Here is a 17,289-nt window from a genome sequence, read left to right on the forward strand (position 1 = left end):
ACTCGATTTCCTTAATGTCTCGGTCGTGCTTTTGCAGTGCGGCCGAGAGTAAGTCTACTCGACTTCGGGATTCTTCAATAAAAGCATCGATCTTCACATCCAGTTTGGAGATGATTTCCACCAGGCTCGCCACCGTAGGCAAGTCCCCCGGGGCGGCTGCGGACGCCTCAGCTGGAGAGGGTGGGGGAGGGGTTCCTGCTTGCTGAGAGCTGCAGGCTCCCTTCCCTTTAGTCATTTTTACTGAAGATTAGATTGTTTAAATTTAATACTAAGCAACTAATTAAACAACTATTTTAAATGATTTGGTGAGTGTGGTGGGGGTGGATGACCCACTTTGCCCAAGTCTTGGGAGGAGCACTATAGACTCAGACTTGCTGGGTCGCCGCCATCTTGGATCCCCCCGGTCTTATGGTCTAATGCCTTTTGTAAGTAACAAAACTTTGGATGATCAGGGTACCAAAGATAATGCACCTTCATCCAAGAACTTCAGAAAGGTTGGAATTTGTCATTGACACGAGGTATCTGGACTTATTGAAAAGTCTTGTTGGAACTTTGCACTTTTTAGAGGAAGTATGAGTTTATATCAGTTTCTAAATACCTAAGTTTGCTCACTGAGCTTGAAGGTTTCAGACATTTCGTCACCATACTAGGTAACATCATCAATGAGAGTCTCCAGTGCAGCACTGGTGGTATGTCCCTCCTTTCTGTTTATAGGTCTTGGTTTCTTAAGGTGGGTGATGCCATTTCTAGTCCTTTTGTTTTCAAGAGAAGATAGATAGGGTCTAAATCGATCTGTTTATTGATGGAGTTCTGGTTAGAATACCATGCTTCTAAGAATTCTCGTGTGTGTCTTTGTTACGCCTGTCCTAGGATGTGTGTGTGTGTTGTCCCAGTCAAAGTGGTGTCCTTCTTTGTCTGTATGTATAGAACTAGTGATAATGGATCATGTCTTTTGGTGGCCAGTTGGTGTTCATGTATCCTGGTGTAACGTAACTTGCAGGAAACCATAAGAAGAGAAATGTTGTTGTAATTGGGGATCGTATAGTTAGAGGCATAGACACTGTTCTCTGTGACCAGATTAAGAGTCCTGCCTGGTGCTCGGGTTCAGAATATCTCATCTGGACTTAGAGAAACTTGGAGTGGGAGGGTAAAGATCCAGTGGTCGTAGTCCATGTAGGTACCAATGACATAGATAAAACTAGGACAGATAAGGGAGTATGAACAGCTAGGAGCTAAATTAAAAAGCAGAACCAAAAAGGTAATAGTCTCTGGATTACTATGTGAAACATGAGCTAATTGGCACAGGTCAATAAGATTAAGCAGGTAATCTTAAACAGGCTCAAAGATTGCTGTAAGAGAAATGAGTTTGAATTCATGGGACGTTGACACCAGTACTAGGAAGAATGGGCCTGTTCTAATGGGACGGTCTTCATCTGAACTGTGCTGAGACCAGACTCCTAGCAAACTGCATGACCAGGGCTGTAGACAGAGCTTTAAACTTATTGTGTGTGTGTGTGTGTGTGTGTTTGGGGGGTGGGGGGGTGGGTGTTGGTTAGCTATAGGAGTAATTAGAAAACCCACATTAAAGGAGGAGATCATAGAGATGTAAAACATGGAAACAGACCCTTTGATCTAACCTGTCCATGCCAACCAGATATCCCAACCAATCTAGTCCCACTGCCAGCACCCAGCCCATATCCCTCCAAACCCTTCCAATTCATATACCCATCCAAATGCCTCTTCAGGAGAGTTATTAAAATCTCCAGCACAGACACAAATAGGACAGAGCCTATGGAAAGTGTAAGCAATCAAACTTTAAGCACACTGGACAAATGAATGACAATGCAAAGAAGGACAGTTAATACAGGACTAGAGGTGTTATATCTGAATGCATGCAGTATAAGGAATAAGGGATATGAGCTTGGAGCGTGGATCAAAATTGGGAGAGATGATGAAGTGAGCATCATGCAGATGTGGCTGCAAGTGGATCAGGATTGGAAGCTGAATATTCAAGGATGTACGTCCTATTGAAAAGATAGGTAGGTGGGCAGAGGGGGTGGGGTTGCCTTATTAGTAAAAAATGAAAATAAATCAATAGTAAGAAACAAAGTAAGGTCAGATGGTGTAGAATAGGTGTGGGTAGAATGGAAGAACCACAAAGGTGAAAAACAACATAGTTGGTTATGTGCAGGCCTTCAAACAGTATCAGAAGTGGAGGTGCAAGATACACCAGGAGGCGGAAAAGATGTGTAGGAAAGGTAAAGTTACAGTGATCATAGGTGATTTCAATATGCAGGAGAACTGGGAACATCAGTTTGGTAGTGGACTGCAAGAAAAGGCATTTGTGGAATGTTTATGAGATGGGTTTTTTTTGTAGCAACATGTGGTGGATCCCACAAGAATTTAGTGTTGTGCAATGAGGCAGACTTGATAAGGGAGCAAATGGTAAAGGAATCCTTAGGAGGCAGTGAACATAATATGATTAAATTTACTCTGGAAGACATCCCAAAAATTCAAGAGTGATGGGGCAGATTTGAGTATGGTGGCCATCACCAAGGAGAAGGTGCTAGAAAAACTGAATGGCCTGAAGGTGGATAAATCACCTGGACCAGATGGACTACACCCCAGAGTTTGAAGGGAGATAATTGAAGATACAGTGGAGGCGTTAATGGTGACTTTTCAGGAATCGCTAGAATCAGGGAGGATCCCCGAGGACTAGAAAATCACTAATGTGACACTCCTGTTTGAAAAGGGAGTAAGGCAAAAGACAGAGAATTATAGACCAACTCGTCTAAGATCCTGGAATTAATTGTAATGGATGAGATTTCTGAACACTTGGAAGTGTGTCGTAAAATAGGGCAAAGTCAGCATGCTATCATCAAGGGGAGGTTATGCCTGACAAATCTGTTAGAATTCTTTGAGAAAGTAACAAATAGGTTAGACCAAGGAGAACCAATAGATGTCATCTCTTTGGACATCAAGAAGGCCTTTGTCAAGGTTGCGCCTAGGAGGCTACTGAATAAGGTAAAGAGAATGCAAAGACTGCAGATGTTGGAGTATCAGAGTTGAAAAGAGTGGCGCTGGAAAAGTACGGCAGGTCAGGTGGCATCCAAGGAGCAGGAAAGTCGAAGTTTCAGGCATAAGCACTTCATCAGGAATGTAGAAGAGGAAGGGGAATGAGAGATAAATAGGGGGTTTAGGGTGATTGGGGGAAAGGTAGGTGGGAAGGCAATAGGTGGTTGCAAACCTGCATCTACCTATTGCCTTCCGAGCTTACCTTCCCCCAGTCCCACCATCACCCCCAAACCCCCATTTATCTCTCATCCCCTTTCCCCTTCTATATTCCTGCTTTTCCAGCACCACAGTTTTCAACTCTGAGTAAGATAACGCCCCATGGTGTTAGGGACACAGTGCGAGCATGGATAGAAGCTCGGCTGTCTGGCAGAAAGCAGAGTGGGAATGAAAGGGTCTCTTTCAGGATGGCAGCCTGTTACAGGTGGTATTCCGGAAGGGTCAGTATTTTCACTTTATACATTTACAATCCAGATGAAGGAACTGAGGGCATTCTGGCTAACTTTACAGATGATACAAAGATAGGTGGAGGGACAGGTAACATTGAGGAGTCAGGGAGGCTGCAGGATGATTTGGACAGGTTAGGAGAGTGGGCAAAGAAGTGGTAGATGGAGTCCAATGTGGAAAAGTGTGAGGTCATGCATTTTGGTAGGAAGAATAGAGGCATGGGCTATTTTCTAAATGGAGAGAAAATTCAGAAATCTGAAGTGCAAAGAGCCTTGGGAGTTCTAATCCAGAATTCTCTCAAGGTAAACTTTCAGGTTGAGTCTGTAGTTAGGGAAGCAAATGCAATGATGGCATTTATTTTGAGAGGACTTGAATACAAAAGCAGACATGTACTTCTGAAGCTTTACAAGGCTCTGGTTGGACCACATTTGGAGTATTGTGTGCTGTTTGGGCCCCATGTCTCAGGAAGGATATTCTAAAGCATGTTCAGAGGAGGTTCATGAGAATGGTCTCAGGAATGAAAAGCTTAATATGTAAGTAACGTTTGAGGACTCTGGGTCTGTATTCGCTGGAGGTTAGAAGGATGAGGAAGGATCTAATTGAAACTTACAGAATACTGAATGAGCTGGACAGAGTGGATGTTGAGAAGATGTTTCCATTGGTAGGAGAGACTTAGACCCAAGGACACAGCCTTAGAGTTAAAGGGAAGACCCTTTAGAATGGATATAAGGGGAAATTTCTTCAGACAGAGAATGGTGAATCAACGGAATTCATTGCCACAGAAGGCTGTGAAGGCCAGGTCATTGATTATATTTAAGACTGAGATAGACAGGTTCTTAATTGTCAAGAGGATCATGCGTTACGGGGAGAAAGTTAGAGAAAGGAGTTGAGAAACCTATCAGCCATGATTGTTGGCGGAGCAGACTCAATATACTGAATGGCCTAATTTCTGCCCCTATGACTTATGATCTTAAAACTAGACAAACTGACTAAGCAGTGACACTTTTGACTCAGCATTGCTGTTAATTTATATGAACTGCTTGTTTTTAGGTTTTGCTTCAGTAAGCAGCGGGTTGTCTGTTTATATTTAGAAAGTATCGGAACTTCCAGTGGTCACCCTATTTAGCTAATCCCACTCAACTGACTTTTTGAAAACATTTTTTCCTTTTATAGGTTGAAGCTCATACCTTTCTCACCTTCTCTTCATTTGGTGGTTATTCAGGGAAAAAGAATGTATGAATATCAGTTATGCTAAAGGCTGGCCAACTCGTGAGAGCAGTTGAGGTGCAGGGCGATGGGGATGGGGGTGTTAAAAGAAGCCATATCATACTGAGATCCAAACCTCATTCAAATTAAATTGATGTGCTGTAAATCCCAAATTGATATCTCAATACAGCTTTCAAATTTCAATATCAGGAGGAGAAAAGACTGCTGAGTTAAGAACAAACATATTCAAGTGAGGCTAGGATGTGGGTGGCGGGGACAGTGTTGAGGCTGTGAGAGTGGGAGGATTCAGAATCCCAGTGCATCAAATTAGTTTGATGGTGATCAAAGTCAAATTTCTGCTCCTGTTGGCTAATTGACATAATTAGTTTGGATCTTTGTAAGGCCTCTGTGTCCACACACCTCAAGAACCGTAATTGGAGTTCTGTGGATGTTTCATATTTGTAAAGCAGCCTGTTATCTAGACCAGGCAGGCCCTCCCCCTGCCCCACAGCAGTGGGCCTTTCTGTGTTAGCAGCAGACTTCAGTGCAAGCTGCCTATTGATTCTCAAGGCCACTTTGCCACACCAACACAAGTCTTGGCAATTATTTTAAGAATCAGACAAAATCCCATGTCTGTCTCTTACACATTTACACTGTTTAGTTTCAGCAAGATTATTAAATGTCATTATAGTAACTGTATACGCTGAAAGCTTGTGACAAGTCTAAAACAAAAACAGAAATTGCTGAAGAAACTCAGCAGGCCTGGCAGTGTCTGTGGAGAGAAAGCAGAGTTAATGTTTCAAGTCCAATGACTGTCCTTCAAAGCTGAGAGTAGCTAAGAAATGGTGATCTATATTGCTGAAGACAGGGTTGGGGGCAGGAAGGAGAGGAGTGAGCAGATATGTGCAGGTGGAACCCAAAGAGAGGGGACAACAGTTAGGCAGACAGAGGGATAGATGATACTATGCCAGGGAGAAAGAAAAACTGATCATGGAGACCATAAGTAACTAAAATGGTTTGGTTGTGTTGAAAGCAGTCCATGTCATAACAGGGCCTACAGTGTAGGCGTGGGTATAGGGTATAGAGGAAGGTGTTCAGGTTCTAAAAGTATTGAACTTGATACGCAGTCATGAAGGTTTCAAGGTTCCAAGTAGAAAATGAGATGCTGTTCTTCCAGATCATGCAGAGTTTTGCTGGAGCACTGCAGTAAGCCTGTAACAGAGATAAGAACTCTTCATCGGGACACTATAAAAAGTTAACTCTGCTTTCTTCCCACTAAATGCTGCCAGACCTGCTGAGTTTCTCCAGCAATTTCTGTTCTTGTTTCAGATTTCCAGCATCTGCAGTTCTTTATTTTATTGATGTGCAGGTAAATTACTGCTTTGTCATGAAGAAATGTCTGGGGCATTGGATAGTGAGGACTAGGGAGGTAAATGGGCAAGCGTTACACCTTTTGTGAAAGCATGAGAAGGTGCCATGGGGATGTTGGAAGGTTAAGGAAGTGGAGAAGGAGTGGACCAGAGGGAATAGTCCCTGACAGGGTAGGAGAGGGGCATACGTTTGGTGGTGGCCTCCCATTGGAAATGGGCTGATGACGTGGAAGGTAAGGATGAGAGGGAAGCTGTCGTTGTTGTGGAGGGAAGAGAAGGGGTGAGGGCAGAAGTGTAAGGAAAGGGTCAGACACTCACCCTATCAACTACAGTGATGGGGAATCCTTGGTTGAGGAAAAAGGTGGATATTTCTGAGACACCCTGCAGAAGGTGACATCATAATATGCACTGCTTTCAACACAGTCAGCTAACGTTCAGCGACTTATGCTCCCCATTATCAGTTTGTCTTTCTCCCTGGCATATTATTATCCATCCCTTTGTCTGCCTAATTGTTTTTTTTCTCTGGGTTCCATCTCCACCTATCCACTCATTTCTTTCTGGCTCCATCTTCAGCATATGTACAACATTTTCCTTCCACTATTAGTTTTGAAGAAGGATCACTGGATTTGAAACGTTAGCTCTGCCTTCTCTCAGCAAAGTATTTATTACAGTTTTAACAGTATTAAAGCAAGTTAGTGCTGAATTTAATGTATATATTCACAGTTTAATGCTATTGAGACTACATCCTTAATAATTGAGCATGCAGGTGACTATCACCTGATGTTGGAGCATTGCTCCGAAAGCTCGTGTGCTTCCAATTAAATCTGTTGGACTATAACCTGGTGTTGTGTGATTTTTAACTTTGTACACCTCAGTCCAACACTGGCATCTCCAAATCAGGATATTTATAGCTGAAAATGTGTTGCTGGAAAAGCGCAGCAGGTCAGGCAGCATCCAGGGAACAGGAGAATCGACGTTTCAGGCATAAGCCCTTCTTCAGGAATGAGGAAAGTGTGTCCAGCAGGCTAAGATAAAAGGTAGGGAGGAGGGACTTGGGGGAGGGGCGTCGGAAATGCGATAGGTGGAAAGGTGGATAGGTGACCTATCACCCTCACCTTGACCTCTTTCCACCTATCGCATTTCTGACGCCCCTCCCCCAAGTCCCTCCTCCCTACCTTTTATCTTAGCCTGCTGGACAAACTTTCCTCAGTCCTGAAGAAGGGCTTATGCCCGAAACGTCGATTCTCCTGTTCCCTGGATGCTGCCTGACCTGCTGCGCTTTTCCAGCAACACATTTTCAGCTCTGATCTCCAGCATCTGCAGACCTCACTTTCTCCTCCAGGATATTTATAGTCAGCTAAGGGATATTGTTTTCTCTACAAATGAACTGCTCATAGTTTTAAAAACTAAGGGAATATTTGCATAAAGATTACCTAGAATTAACACTGCCAAATGTTTGCATAGTAGTAGTTTTACTGGCACACAAAATGTTAACTCCAAGCTAGTAATCAACTTGTTTTTAAATTATTGAACCAGTTTTAATTGACATTCAAGCAGAAAAAATGGTTGATATTATCTGAATATTAATAATGATTCTCTTCTGCCTAGAAAAAGACATTAAAGAACTTATTGAGCAACAAAGATATTTCAAAGCTGACCAGCATCTCATCAAGTTAGAATATGAGCGATACACTAATGATGTGGCAAATGACGAAAGCACCAAAAAGGAAGAGAAAGCCATTAATTCATTGTACGAGTTGCTTAGTGCTGAAATTTTCAATGTGGTAAAAGAATCATTTAACATTTCCAAAGAACACCCAAATCTCTTGAAAATGGCAGTCCAAGTGAAAATCCAAGAAGAAAAAGCAGACCAAATATACCTGGAAGAAAAGGAAAAATCTGGAAGTGTTCCTGAGTTCAGGCCGAGGCAATGGGACGCTAAATGGCTGAGCATTTTACAGCACTCCGTGAACGAAAGGATAAGTGAACCACTCAGTGGTTCTGAAGACAATAAGACTGACTGGCTCACACAGTGTTTAGTGCAACTTCGTAGCCAACTCAAAGCAGATTTTGACACCATTGTGAACTGCATTAATCCATGTTACCCTGAGGAATACAATATATGTGTGAAGTATGCTGAATGCTATTGTAAAACAGTTTCTTCTCATATCTCATTATTAGCAGAGAGTGGACTGAAAGGAAAAGAAGTTTATCCACTTCTCTATTGGATTAATAAGTGCTATCCAGAGTAAGTCACTCTGATTCTTTTCTTACTATATTATTTTCTTAACCGTTGGAAATTTAAATTACTTTGAACATTATAAATTTCTCAGATGCCAATCTCTTTTCACGCCGAGAAATGAATAGAAAAAGTGCTATCAACCAAACAGTGTTTCCTCTACAATTTAACTTGAATTTTAATCACTGACCTCAATTACTCATAGAACTCAGCATTTTTAGCATATTGATTTCTTTGTGGATATTTTCAGTAAATTGCTGTTCCATTCAAATTTGACCCCTTTACATACACACAATTCTTTGCCTGTGTAGCCTCTGTAAACCTCCCTATTTTTTTTTCATAAAGAGTTTAAGGCACCTGGATGATTTTTTAGAATTGTTTTCTGCATTCTTTATGAAGAAACAACTTCCACTGTTTGACATCTGACACCACTTACGTGTGGAGTTCTAAGTGAAATGAAAGGTTGACAATTCTGTTACTTAAAATGCCGCTGCATTATTATCACCAAATTGCTGACTGAGTTAAATAATTTAAGTATGTATTTTAGTGAATATCAGATTTGGTTAGATGCCATAGACTTAGTGCATTACTTCGTATAAAAGAGTTATGTTTTGCAATTGCCTAATTTATCAGTATTCATCATTTAACTCGCTGGTAGGAGATTTTGATTTAATGCCACTGTCAAAGCTGACTTGCAAAGCCAAAACATCTAATATCAATCCATGCTATGCTCGAAATGTATTGTGGGCCCGATGGAAGAGGGTGGTAGAGAATTTTCCTGGGGTGGGAGGGGTCTTTGATGTTGGTTGCTTCCCTGAGGCAGCAGGAAGTATAGATGGAGTCAGTGGGTGGAAGGGTGGTCTGCATGATTGACTGGGCTGTGTTCACGACTCTTTATAGTATCTTGTCTTGGGCAGAGGGTTGCCGTACCAAGCTGTGACGTATCCAGATAGGATGCTTTCTGTGGAGCATCTATATAAATTGTAAGAGTCATTGCTGACATGCTGAATCTCCTTAGCCTCTTGTGGAAGTAGAGGCATTGGTGTGTGTTTACTTGACAGTAGCATCGGTGGACCAGGACAGATTGTTGGTGATATTTACTCTGAGGAACTTGAAGCTCTCAGCCATCTCCACCTCAGCACCATTGGGGTATGTCCTCCACTTGGCTTTTTGAAGTCAATGACCAGTTCCTTTGATTTGCTGACATTGAGGGACAAATTGTGTCTTTACGCCATGTTGTTAATGTTCCAACGCAGCAGTGAAACCCCCTCTGCTAATTAAACCAAACACCCAGAAAATCTCACCTTGCCTCGTAATCTATTAAAATATGAGTGACAGAGAACTCCATAAATTCCACTACCTAAAGAAAAATATTAATTTTATTCTTTAACTCTAAAGTTAACATTAAACAACAACTATTTATAACTCTAAGCCCCTTTTCTCTTAAAGTCTGTTTTTTATCTCCAACTCTATAACAGTATACTGATCCAATAAAGACCCATATTAAAACTGCATCAACTTAATTTTCAAAATCAGACAGCAGCTGTCATCATCAGTGTTGGTCTTCTTTCAGCTGCCAATCCCCCAGGTCATCTTCAGTCTTTTCTGCGATGATATTTCAAATGAAAAAGGTATCTTTGATAGAGAGTGTTTTGAATGACAGTCTCTCTTAAATGGCAGGTTGCACTCTCTCTCCTGCTAACTCTCAAAATGTCAGTTTATGTATACCCTAAACATTGGATTGTCTCATTAGTTCAATGTTGTCAAAACAGTAAAAGTCAAATTTGATTGGGTTCTAGTATCCTGGGCATAATTTAAGCTGATTGGTTAAATTCAAACTGTTATGAACATAGCAGCCAAATGTTACATATTTTCAATTTTCAGTACACTCTGAGACTACTAGTCAGTCAATGGCAGGTGCCTGCAAACTCTCACTGCCAAAACAACTTTCACTCTCTCTTAAAGGTACAATATACACCTTCAACTTCATAACACTAAGCTGTCTGTCTCTTTTCTGTTCTCTGTCTCATCGTTATTTGAGATCCAACCCACGACAGTGCTGTCATCAACAAATTTGTGAATGGAGTCAGAGCTCGATTTGGCCACACAGTTGTGAGCGAATAAAGAGTACAGTAAGTGGCTGAATACGCAACCTTGCAGGGCACTGGTGTTAAGGATTATGGTGGAGGAGGTGTTGTCGCCTGTTCTTTCTGATAGTGGACTGTGGGTCAGGAAGTCGAGGATCCAGTTACAGAGGGAGGAGCAGAGTCTTGGGTCTCGGAGTTTGGAGATGAGTTTGGTTGGAATTATGGTGTTGAAGGTAAAGCTAAAGTCAATAAGTAGGAGTCTGACGTAGGTCTCCTTGTTGTCCAGATACTATAGAGATGAGTGTAGGGCCTGGGAGATGGCATCTGCCAGTTGTGATGGTAGCAAACTATAGTGGATCAAGGCATTTTGGGAGGCTGGCATTGACGTGAGCCATTACTAATCTCTCAAAGCATGTCAGAGCCACCAGGCTGTAGTCATTAAGGAACATTGGCTGATTTTTCTTTGGCACCAGGATGATAGTGGTCTTTTTGAAGCATGTGGGAGACTCGCATCAGAGTGAGGAGAGGCTAAAGATGTTTGTAAGTAATCCCACCTGCTGATCCATGCAGGATCTGAATGTATGCCCAGGGACTCCATCCAGCCTGTCGTGTTCTGAACTAAAATCTAAAGTCTGTTTATCCCCCACTTTAGAACTGAAGCTTCCAAATACTGATAATACGTTGTGAGCTTTCATTGCAATGCAGTTGGTTCCCCCATCCAAGTCCTTGAGGTAGATTGTAAATGGTTGAGACTCCAGCATCAATCCTATTCCATTCCACCAATTTGCCAAACCCCCCAGAACAAGATTTATTTAATCCCCACTCTCTGTTTCCTGTTAACGAACAGGATTATGTGCTCTTATATGAAGCAATGTACTGCAAATGCTGGAGACTGCTGGGATGGTTCAGTGGGTCTGGCGGCGCGTATGGGTTGAGAGGTAGAGTTGGCATTTCGGGTCCACTGATCCTTCTTTACAACACTGGACGGAGGGTCACTGAACTTGAGATGTTGGCTCTGTTTCTCTCTCCACAGTTTCTGCCCAGCCTGCTAAGATTCTCCAGCAGTTTCTGTTTTTGTTTCAATGTTTGTATTCTGACAGCAATCTCCGATGTGGAAGCTCACCTACTGGTGTTTGGAAATCCAAGTACGCCACTTCTGTCACTTCCCCCCTTGTCTACTTTGATTGGTATTTCATCAAAAACTCTAATAGATTACTGAAACTCATTGGGTCAAGAATTCATATTTTTCTTGCATCTGATATATGACCATCAACACTTTTGATGTGTTATCAGCATCAAACCCTTTTCTAGCCTGTAATTAATATTGGCTAGTGTTGCGAAACATTGCTATTTGAGAAGCCTGTGTGATAGTCTTACAGCGATACGTGTGACAGCAATATCTCAAAGTGTTGAAGAGCACATAAAAGGTCAGCTTGTTTCTGTTTGGCAAGAGAGAACTGGTGGTGTCAATATCACATGTAAGATAGAGCAATGCTAGGGTTCAACATTGCCTGTGTCGTTGCATCATATAAACAAATGGGAATAACATCTCGGCAAAACTGTGATTCACATTGCAAAATGGCCTGAACTGGTCTCTGTCTGGCCTGAATTTATTAGTATTTGTTTTCAATGCAAGTTAAAGAAACCATCTTACTTTTCCTGTGTACCATTTGGCACTTAACCCTGCCATTCATTTCCAATCATTCGGGGGGTTTGCTCATGAAATGGTTAGTTTGGAGACTCATTCATGGAGATTGATGCCATGATTGATCAGCACCAAGATGTTTAAAAAGTGAATTGGGGGCACATTGCTGTTTCCTCGTTTGCAATCCCTTCTACTGGCTGAAAATAATTGCGTGGAATTTATGTCTTGACTTTGAGAAGGATTTGTGTGTTGGGTAGCTGAAGGGGGTCAGTAAAGGCTTATGGTGGTAAATATGTCACAGAGCAAGGGCGCTGACCTGGCATTGCTCCGATGCCATGACTCCAGATCCAAGTGAGACTGTCCATCAAACTTCGATAGAAAATATTGGCCAGGATTTTTCTTGTGATCTTTGGAGCCCTTCTCTCAGATGCGAGAGTGAAAGGTAAAAGTACACACTCTGAAGTATTTAATTTACAGAGACATACTCTGTAAGTTAACTTAACTAAAGTGTTTCAGTCTGCTGTGCCAAACTGCTCCAAAAGACAGGATTTCCTGCAGCAAGTGGTAATCTGTGTTGACCATGGCTCTGTTAATTCCCCTTGTACCTGTGAGGCTCCAGGTTCACGTTTCACTCCTGTGATTGAGCTGGTCTGCAGTGCACTGGTGAGGGAGAGCTGCCCAGTTTCAGATACTGTCATCTGGAAAAATCATTGAATCAAGGCCTCATCTGCTGGGTTGGTACAAAATACCTCTGCTGTTATTTTGAAGAAGAGCCAGGAACTTACCCTGGGTGCCCTGGCCAATATTTGTCCCTCAGTCAATATCACAAAAACGGATTGGGTGGCACAGTGGTTAGCACTGCTGCCTCTCAGCACCAGGGACCCAGGTTCAATCCCAGCCTCGGCCATCTGTGTGGGTTTGCTCCAGTTTCCCCCCACAATTCAAAGATGTGTACGTGGATTGACCGTGCTAAATTGCTCATAGTGTTCAGGGATGTGTAGGTTAGGTGCACTAGTCTTGGGAAATTAGATTACTTACAGTGTGGAAATAGGCCCTTCGGCCCAACAAGTCCACACCGACCCGCCGAAGCGCAACCCACCCATACCCCTACATGTACCCCTTTTTACCTAACACTACGGGCAATTTAGCATGGCCAATTCACCTGACCTGCACATCTTTGGACTGTGGGAGGAAACCGGAGCACCCGGAGGAAACCCACGCAGACACGGGGAGAATGTGCAAACTCCACACAGTCAGTCGCCTGATTCGGGAATTGAACCCGGGTCTCTGGCGCTGTGAGGCAGTAGTGCTAACCACTGTGCCACCGTGCCACCCACAAATGTAGGGGAATGGGTCTGGGTGGGTTACTCTTCAGAGGGTTGGTGTGGACTTGTTGGGCCGAGGGGCCTATTTCCACACTGTAGGATTCAGTGTCTACAACATTCCAATGTATATTTGCAGTAAATGAGATAAATTGTATCCCAGCACAACATGGCATCCAGTTAATTTTCTGTTTTTTTTTTGGTGATATAGTGATCAATATCCCTTATTTTTTACAATATTTGTACAAATGGCATACATTGTGTATATATTACATGATAACATGGGTGGAATTTAATCAGGTGACAAGAGATGTGAAAGATGTGTCATCTCTTTGTGGGAGGGTCGTAGCATTAAGGGCGAATCCACCTCATCAGGGGTTATCTTTCTCTGACATCAAGATCCCTGGGGAGTGGAGAGGTGGAGTGGAATTCCTTCCTGCTGGGAACTGCCAGCACCTCATAATTGTCATGCGGTGCACTGCCAGCTAGGCAGTGGCTGCTTTGTAATACAGTCACCCAAGACTGATGGTATAAGGAGATTGAGGAGTGGGATTACATGCGTGAGGAAACCCAGGATTGGCAGCAAGGCCAAGTGTTGACTTTCCAGCATTCCTGCCCCTAGTCTTTCCTAATGGCAGATTTCTTGATCAGCCTCCGAGTGCTTTGACTGAAGGATCACCCTATTCCCACTCCCTGGGGAGCTCATAAGGAACTCTGATGGGGTTTACTTTTTGAACTTGCTGCATCAAGCGATTGAATACCAGCAGCAGAGAGATGAGCTCTTTAATTGGGCATTAACATCCCATTCAAGAGCCTCAATTTGAAGTAGGATAGCAGATCTGTCAATGAGAATTCAGGGAGAGATGGGAGATGGTGGTGAGCACAACACTGCCACCATTGCACTTGAATAAATGACCCCCTCACCCGGAAATACAAAAAGGCCTTTAAATTCTGCCCTGTATGTATGCTGTTGATGCTTCTACAATAGTGTATGCTGTATCATGATGAAAAATGAGAATTGAAGATTGATTTAATTTTAATGTTAATTTAATTAATTGCATTTATCACACATCAGATTTGTGAAACTTCCTCTTTTTTGATATTGCTTAGCATAATGATTGCTGTTATACCATCTGAAGATACACGTCAGCAACTGTTGACCACATTGCTCCCAGAAAAGATAATCAACCATTTGAAAAATGAATACTTTTCTGTTTTACGGGTAAATGTTTAATACTTTTTTACATATTTTGAAATAAGTTCAAAAATATTGTACATACAGTAACACCACGATGAATGTTGATCCATTTATCACAAGTATGTTTTGCTACAATATTTTGCAGGTAACTTTTGTACACACTAAATACTTTATAGACAATGTTTTTGCATTATTTAATTGTTCTATTTTTAAATTTTAGTCAGATGCTAGAATGTGTATGATTAAAAGCCTGCATATTGAAGAAGAGAACTGGAGAAGTGGAAAAGAGCCTTTGGTACTAAATGATTGTTACCACAGCGAATTACCGATTGATATAATTCAGGTACCTACATCAGAACTCATTTTCAAAACAAGATATAACTAATTCCTTCGACATTTATTGTTGCAACGTGCCCCAAGCAGTACATAGAACATAGAACATTACAGCACAGTACAGGCCCTTTGGCCCTCCATGTTACACTGACCTGTAAAACCAATCTAAAGCCCATCTAATCTACACTAGTCCATTATCAGCCATATGTTTATCCAATGACCATTTAAATGCACTTAATGTTGGTGAGTCCAATATTGTAGCAGGCAGGGCATTCTGTGCCCTTACTACAATCTGACTCTGTCCTATATCTATCACCCCTCAATTTAAAGCTATGTACCCTTGTGCTAACCATCACCATCCGGGGGAAAAAGGCTTTCACTGTTCACCCTATCTAATCCTCTGATCATCTTGTATGCCTCTATTGAGTCAGCTGTCAATCTTAATCTCTCTAACGAAAACAGCTTCAAGTCCCTTAGCCTTTCTGCATAAGACCTTCCCTCCATACCAGACAACATACTGGTAATTCTCCTCTGCACGCTTTCCGATGTTTCCACATCCCTCCTATAATGCGATGACCAGAACTGTGCACAATACCCCAAGTGAGGCAGCAACGGAGTTTTGTACAGCTGCAGCATACCTCATGGCTCTGAAACTCAATCCCACTACCAGTAAAACATTACTCACTCTATGTCTTCTTAACAACCCAATGTGCCTGGGTGGCAACTTTCAGAGATCTATGTACCTGGACACCGAGATCTCTGCTCATCCACACTAATCTTACCATTAGCCCAGTACCCAGTATTCCTATTGCTCCTTCCAAAGTGAATCACCTCACACTTTTCCACATTAAACTCCACTTGCCACCTCTCAACCCAGCTCTCCAGCTTCTCTATGTCCCTCTGTAACCTGCATTGTCCATGACTCCACCGACTTTAGATTAGATTCCTTACAGTGTGGAAACAGGCCCTTCAACCCAACCAGTCCACACCGACCTCCGAAGAGTAACCCACCCAGCCCATTTCCCTCTGACTAATACGCCTCTGGCTAAATTGTAACTCTCAAGTGCCCTAACTGAGCCTTCACGTCTCATCTTTACATAAGCCTCCTTCTTCCTCTTGACAAGAGATTCAACTTCTTTAGTAAACCACGGCTCCCTCGCTTGACCACTTCCTCCCTGTCTGACAGGTACAACCTTACCAAGGACTTGCAGCAGCTGTTCCTTGAATAAGTTCCATATTTCAAATGTGCCCATCCCCTGCAATTTCCTTCCCCATCCTATGCATCCTAAATCTTGCCTATTTGCAACATAATTGCCTTTCCCCCAGTTATAACTCATGCCCTGTGGTATAGACTATCTCTTTCCATTGCTAAAGTAAATGTAACCGAGTTGTGGTCACTATCACCAAAGTGCTCACCTACTGCCAAATCTAACACTGGCCTGGTTCATTACCCAGTACCAAGTCCAGTGTGGCCTCGCCTCTTGTTAGTGATCTACATACTGTGTCAAGAAACCCTCCTGCATACATTGGACAAAAATTGACCCATGTAAAGTACTCGACCTATAACATTTCCAGTCAATAGTTGGAAAGTTAAAATACAGCCTGGAAAGGGCAGCAGAAGACATTTAGATGATTTATAAAATACAATGGAGTTTCCAAATGAGCCATTATCTATCAGATTGGGTTACATCAAATCCAAACAATTGTGTGCATGAATTTCTTTGCATTTGACCGTCTGTAATATTTTACACTGGCTTGTAAACCCATCACACATATACATGGTCATAAATTCTCTTCCTATTAAAAACGATCTGTAAATAATTAAAATAGACACCTTAGAATTGCTTACTTTGCTATTATTGTGGAATTGGATAGAAATTTCCAGCCTTCTGGAGAACAGGGGGTGTCTTCGCACTGAGGCACTCTATACCCAAATGAACAACTCAGTATCAGGAACATGCAGGATGGGCCCGAGAAACTGTGCCCTGCTGCTTGATGTGTGTTAATTTCTAGCAGCAGTCAGTTTTTGAAGCCTGTTACCAATTGACTACATGCATCCCAAATTGGTTAGGCCATCAGCTGCCCCAGCTTTGTAGTAATGGGATTTTAAAGACACATCCCAGTAACTTGATAGTTACCTCCCAATTGTCCAAATGTTCCAATACGTCACCTTTCCTTTCACACGGACACAATGTTTCCCCTCTTCTTCTGAGTTCCCTCCCTATCTCTCTCATGTTGCTTACAGACAGCAAACCCGGAGAAACCCTGCAAATTAGAATGCTGGATAAAAGCAAATTACTGCGGAAGCTGGAATCTGAAACCAAAAGAGGAAATGCTGGAAAATCTCAGCAGGTCTGACAGCATCTGTAA

The 17,289-nt window shown here is 42.3% G+C and overlaps 1 protein-coding gene across 7 annotated transcripts in view; it reads left to right on the top strand.

Moving 5' to 3' along the window:
- LOC122553539 (tumor necrosis factor alpha-induced protein 2) overlaps nucleotides 1–17,289 on the top strand; it is a 69,293-nt gene that overhangs the window by 22,830 nt on the left and 29,174 nt on the right. For all 7 annotated transcript variants that reach the window (XM_043697476.2, XM_087989790.1, XM_043697479.2 and 4 more), the window contains 3 exons: nucleotides 7,704–8,343; nucleotides 14,499–14,610; nucleotides 14,807–14,929. In XM_043697476.2, the coding sequence (XP_043553411.2) occupies nucleotides 7,704–8,343; nucleotides 14,499–14,610; nucleotides 14,807–14,929 (875 nt within the window). The remainder of the gene's footprint in view (nucleotides 1–7,703; nucleotides 8,344–14,498; nucleotides 14,611–14,806; nucleotides 14,930–17,289) is intronic.

This window comes from Chiloscyllium plagiosum, unplaced genomic scaffold (assembly GCF_037043375.1).
Source record: "Chiloscyllium plagiosum isolate Xiang-an unplaced genomic scaffold, Cpla_swu_hap1 HiC_scaffold_8, whole genome shotgun sequence".
Lineage (NCBI taxonomy): Eukaryota > Metazoa > Chordata > Chondrichthyes > Orectolobiformes > Hemiscylliidae > Chiloscyllium > Chiloscyllium plagiosum.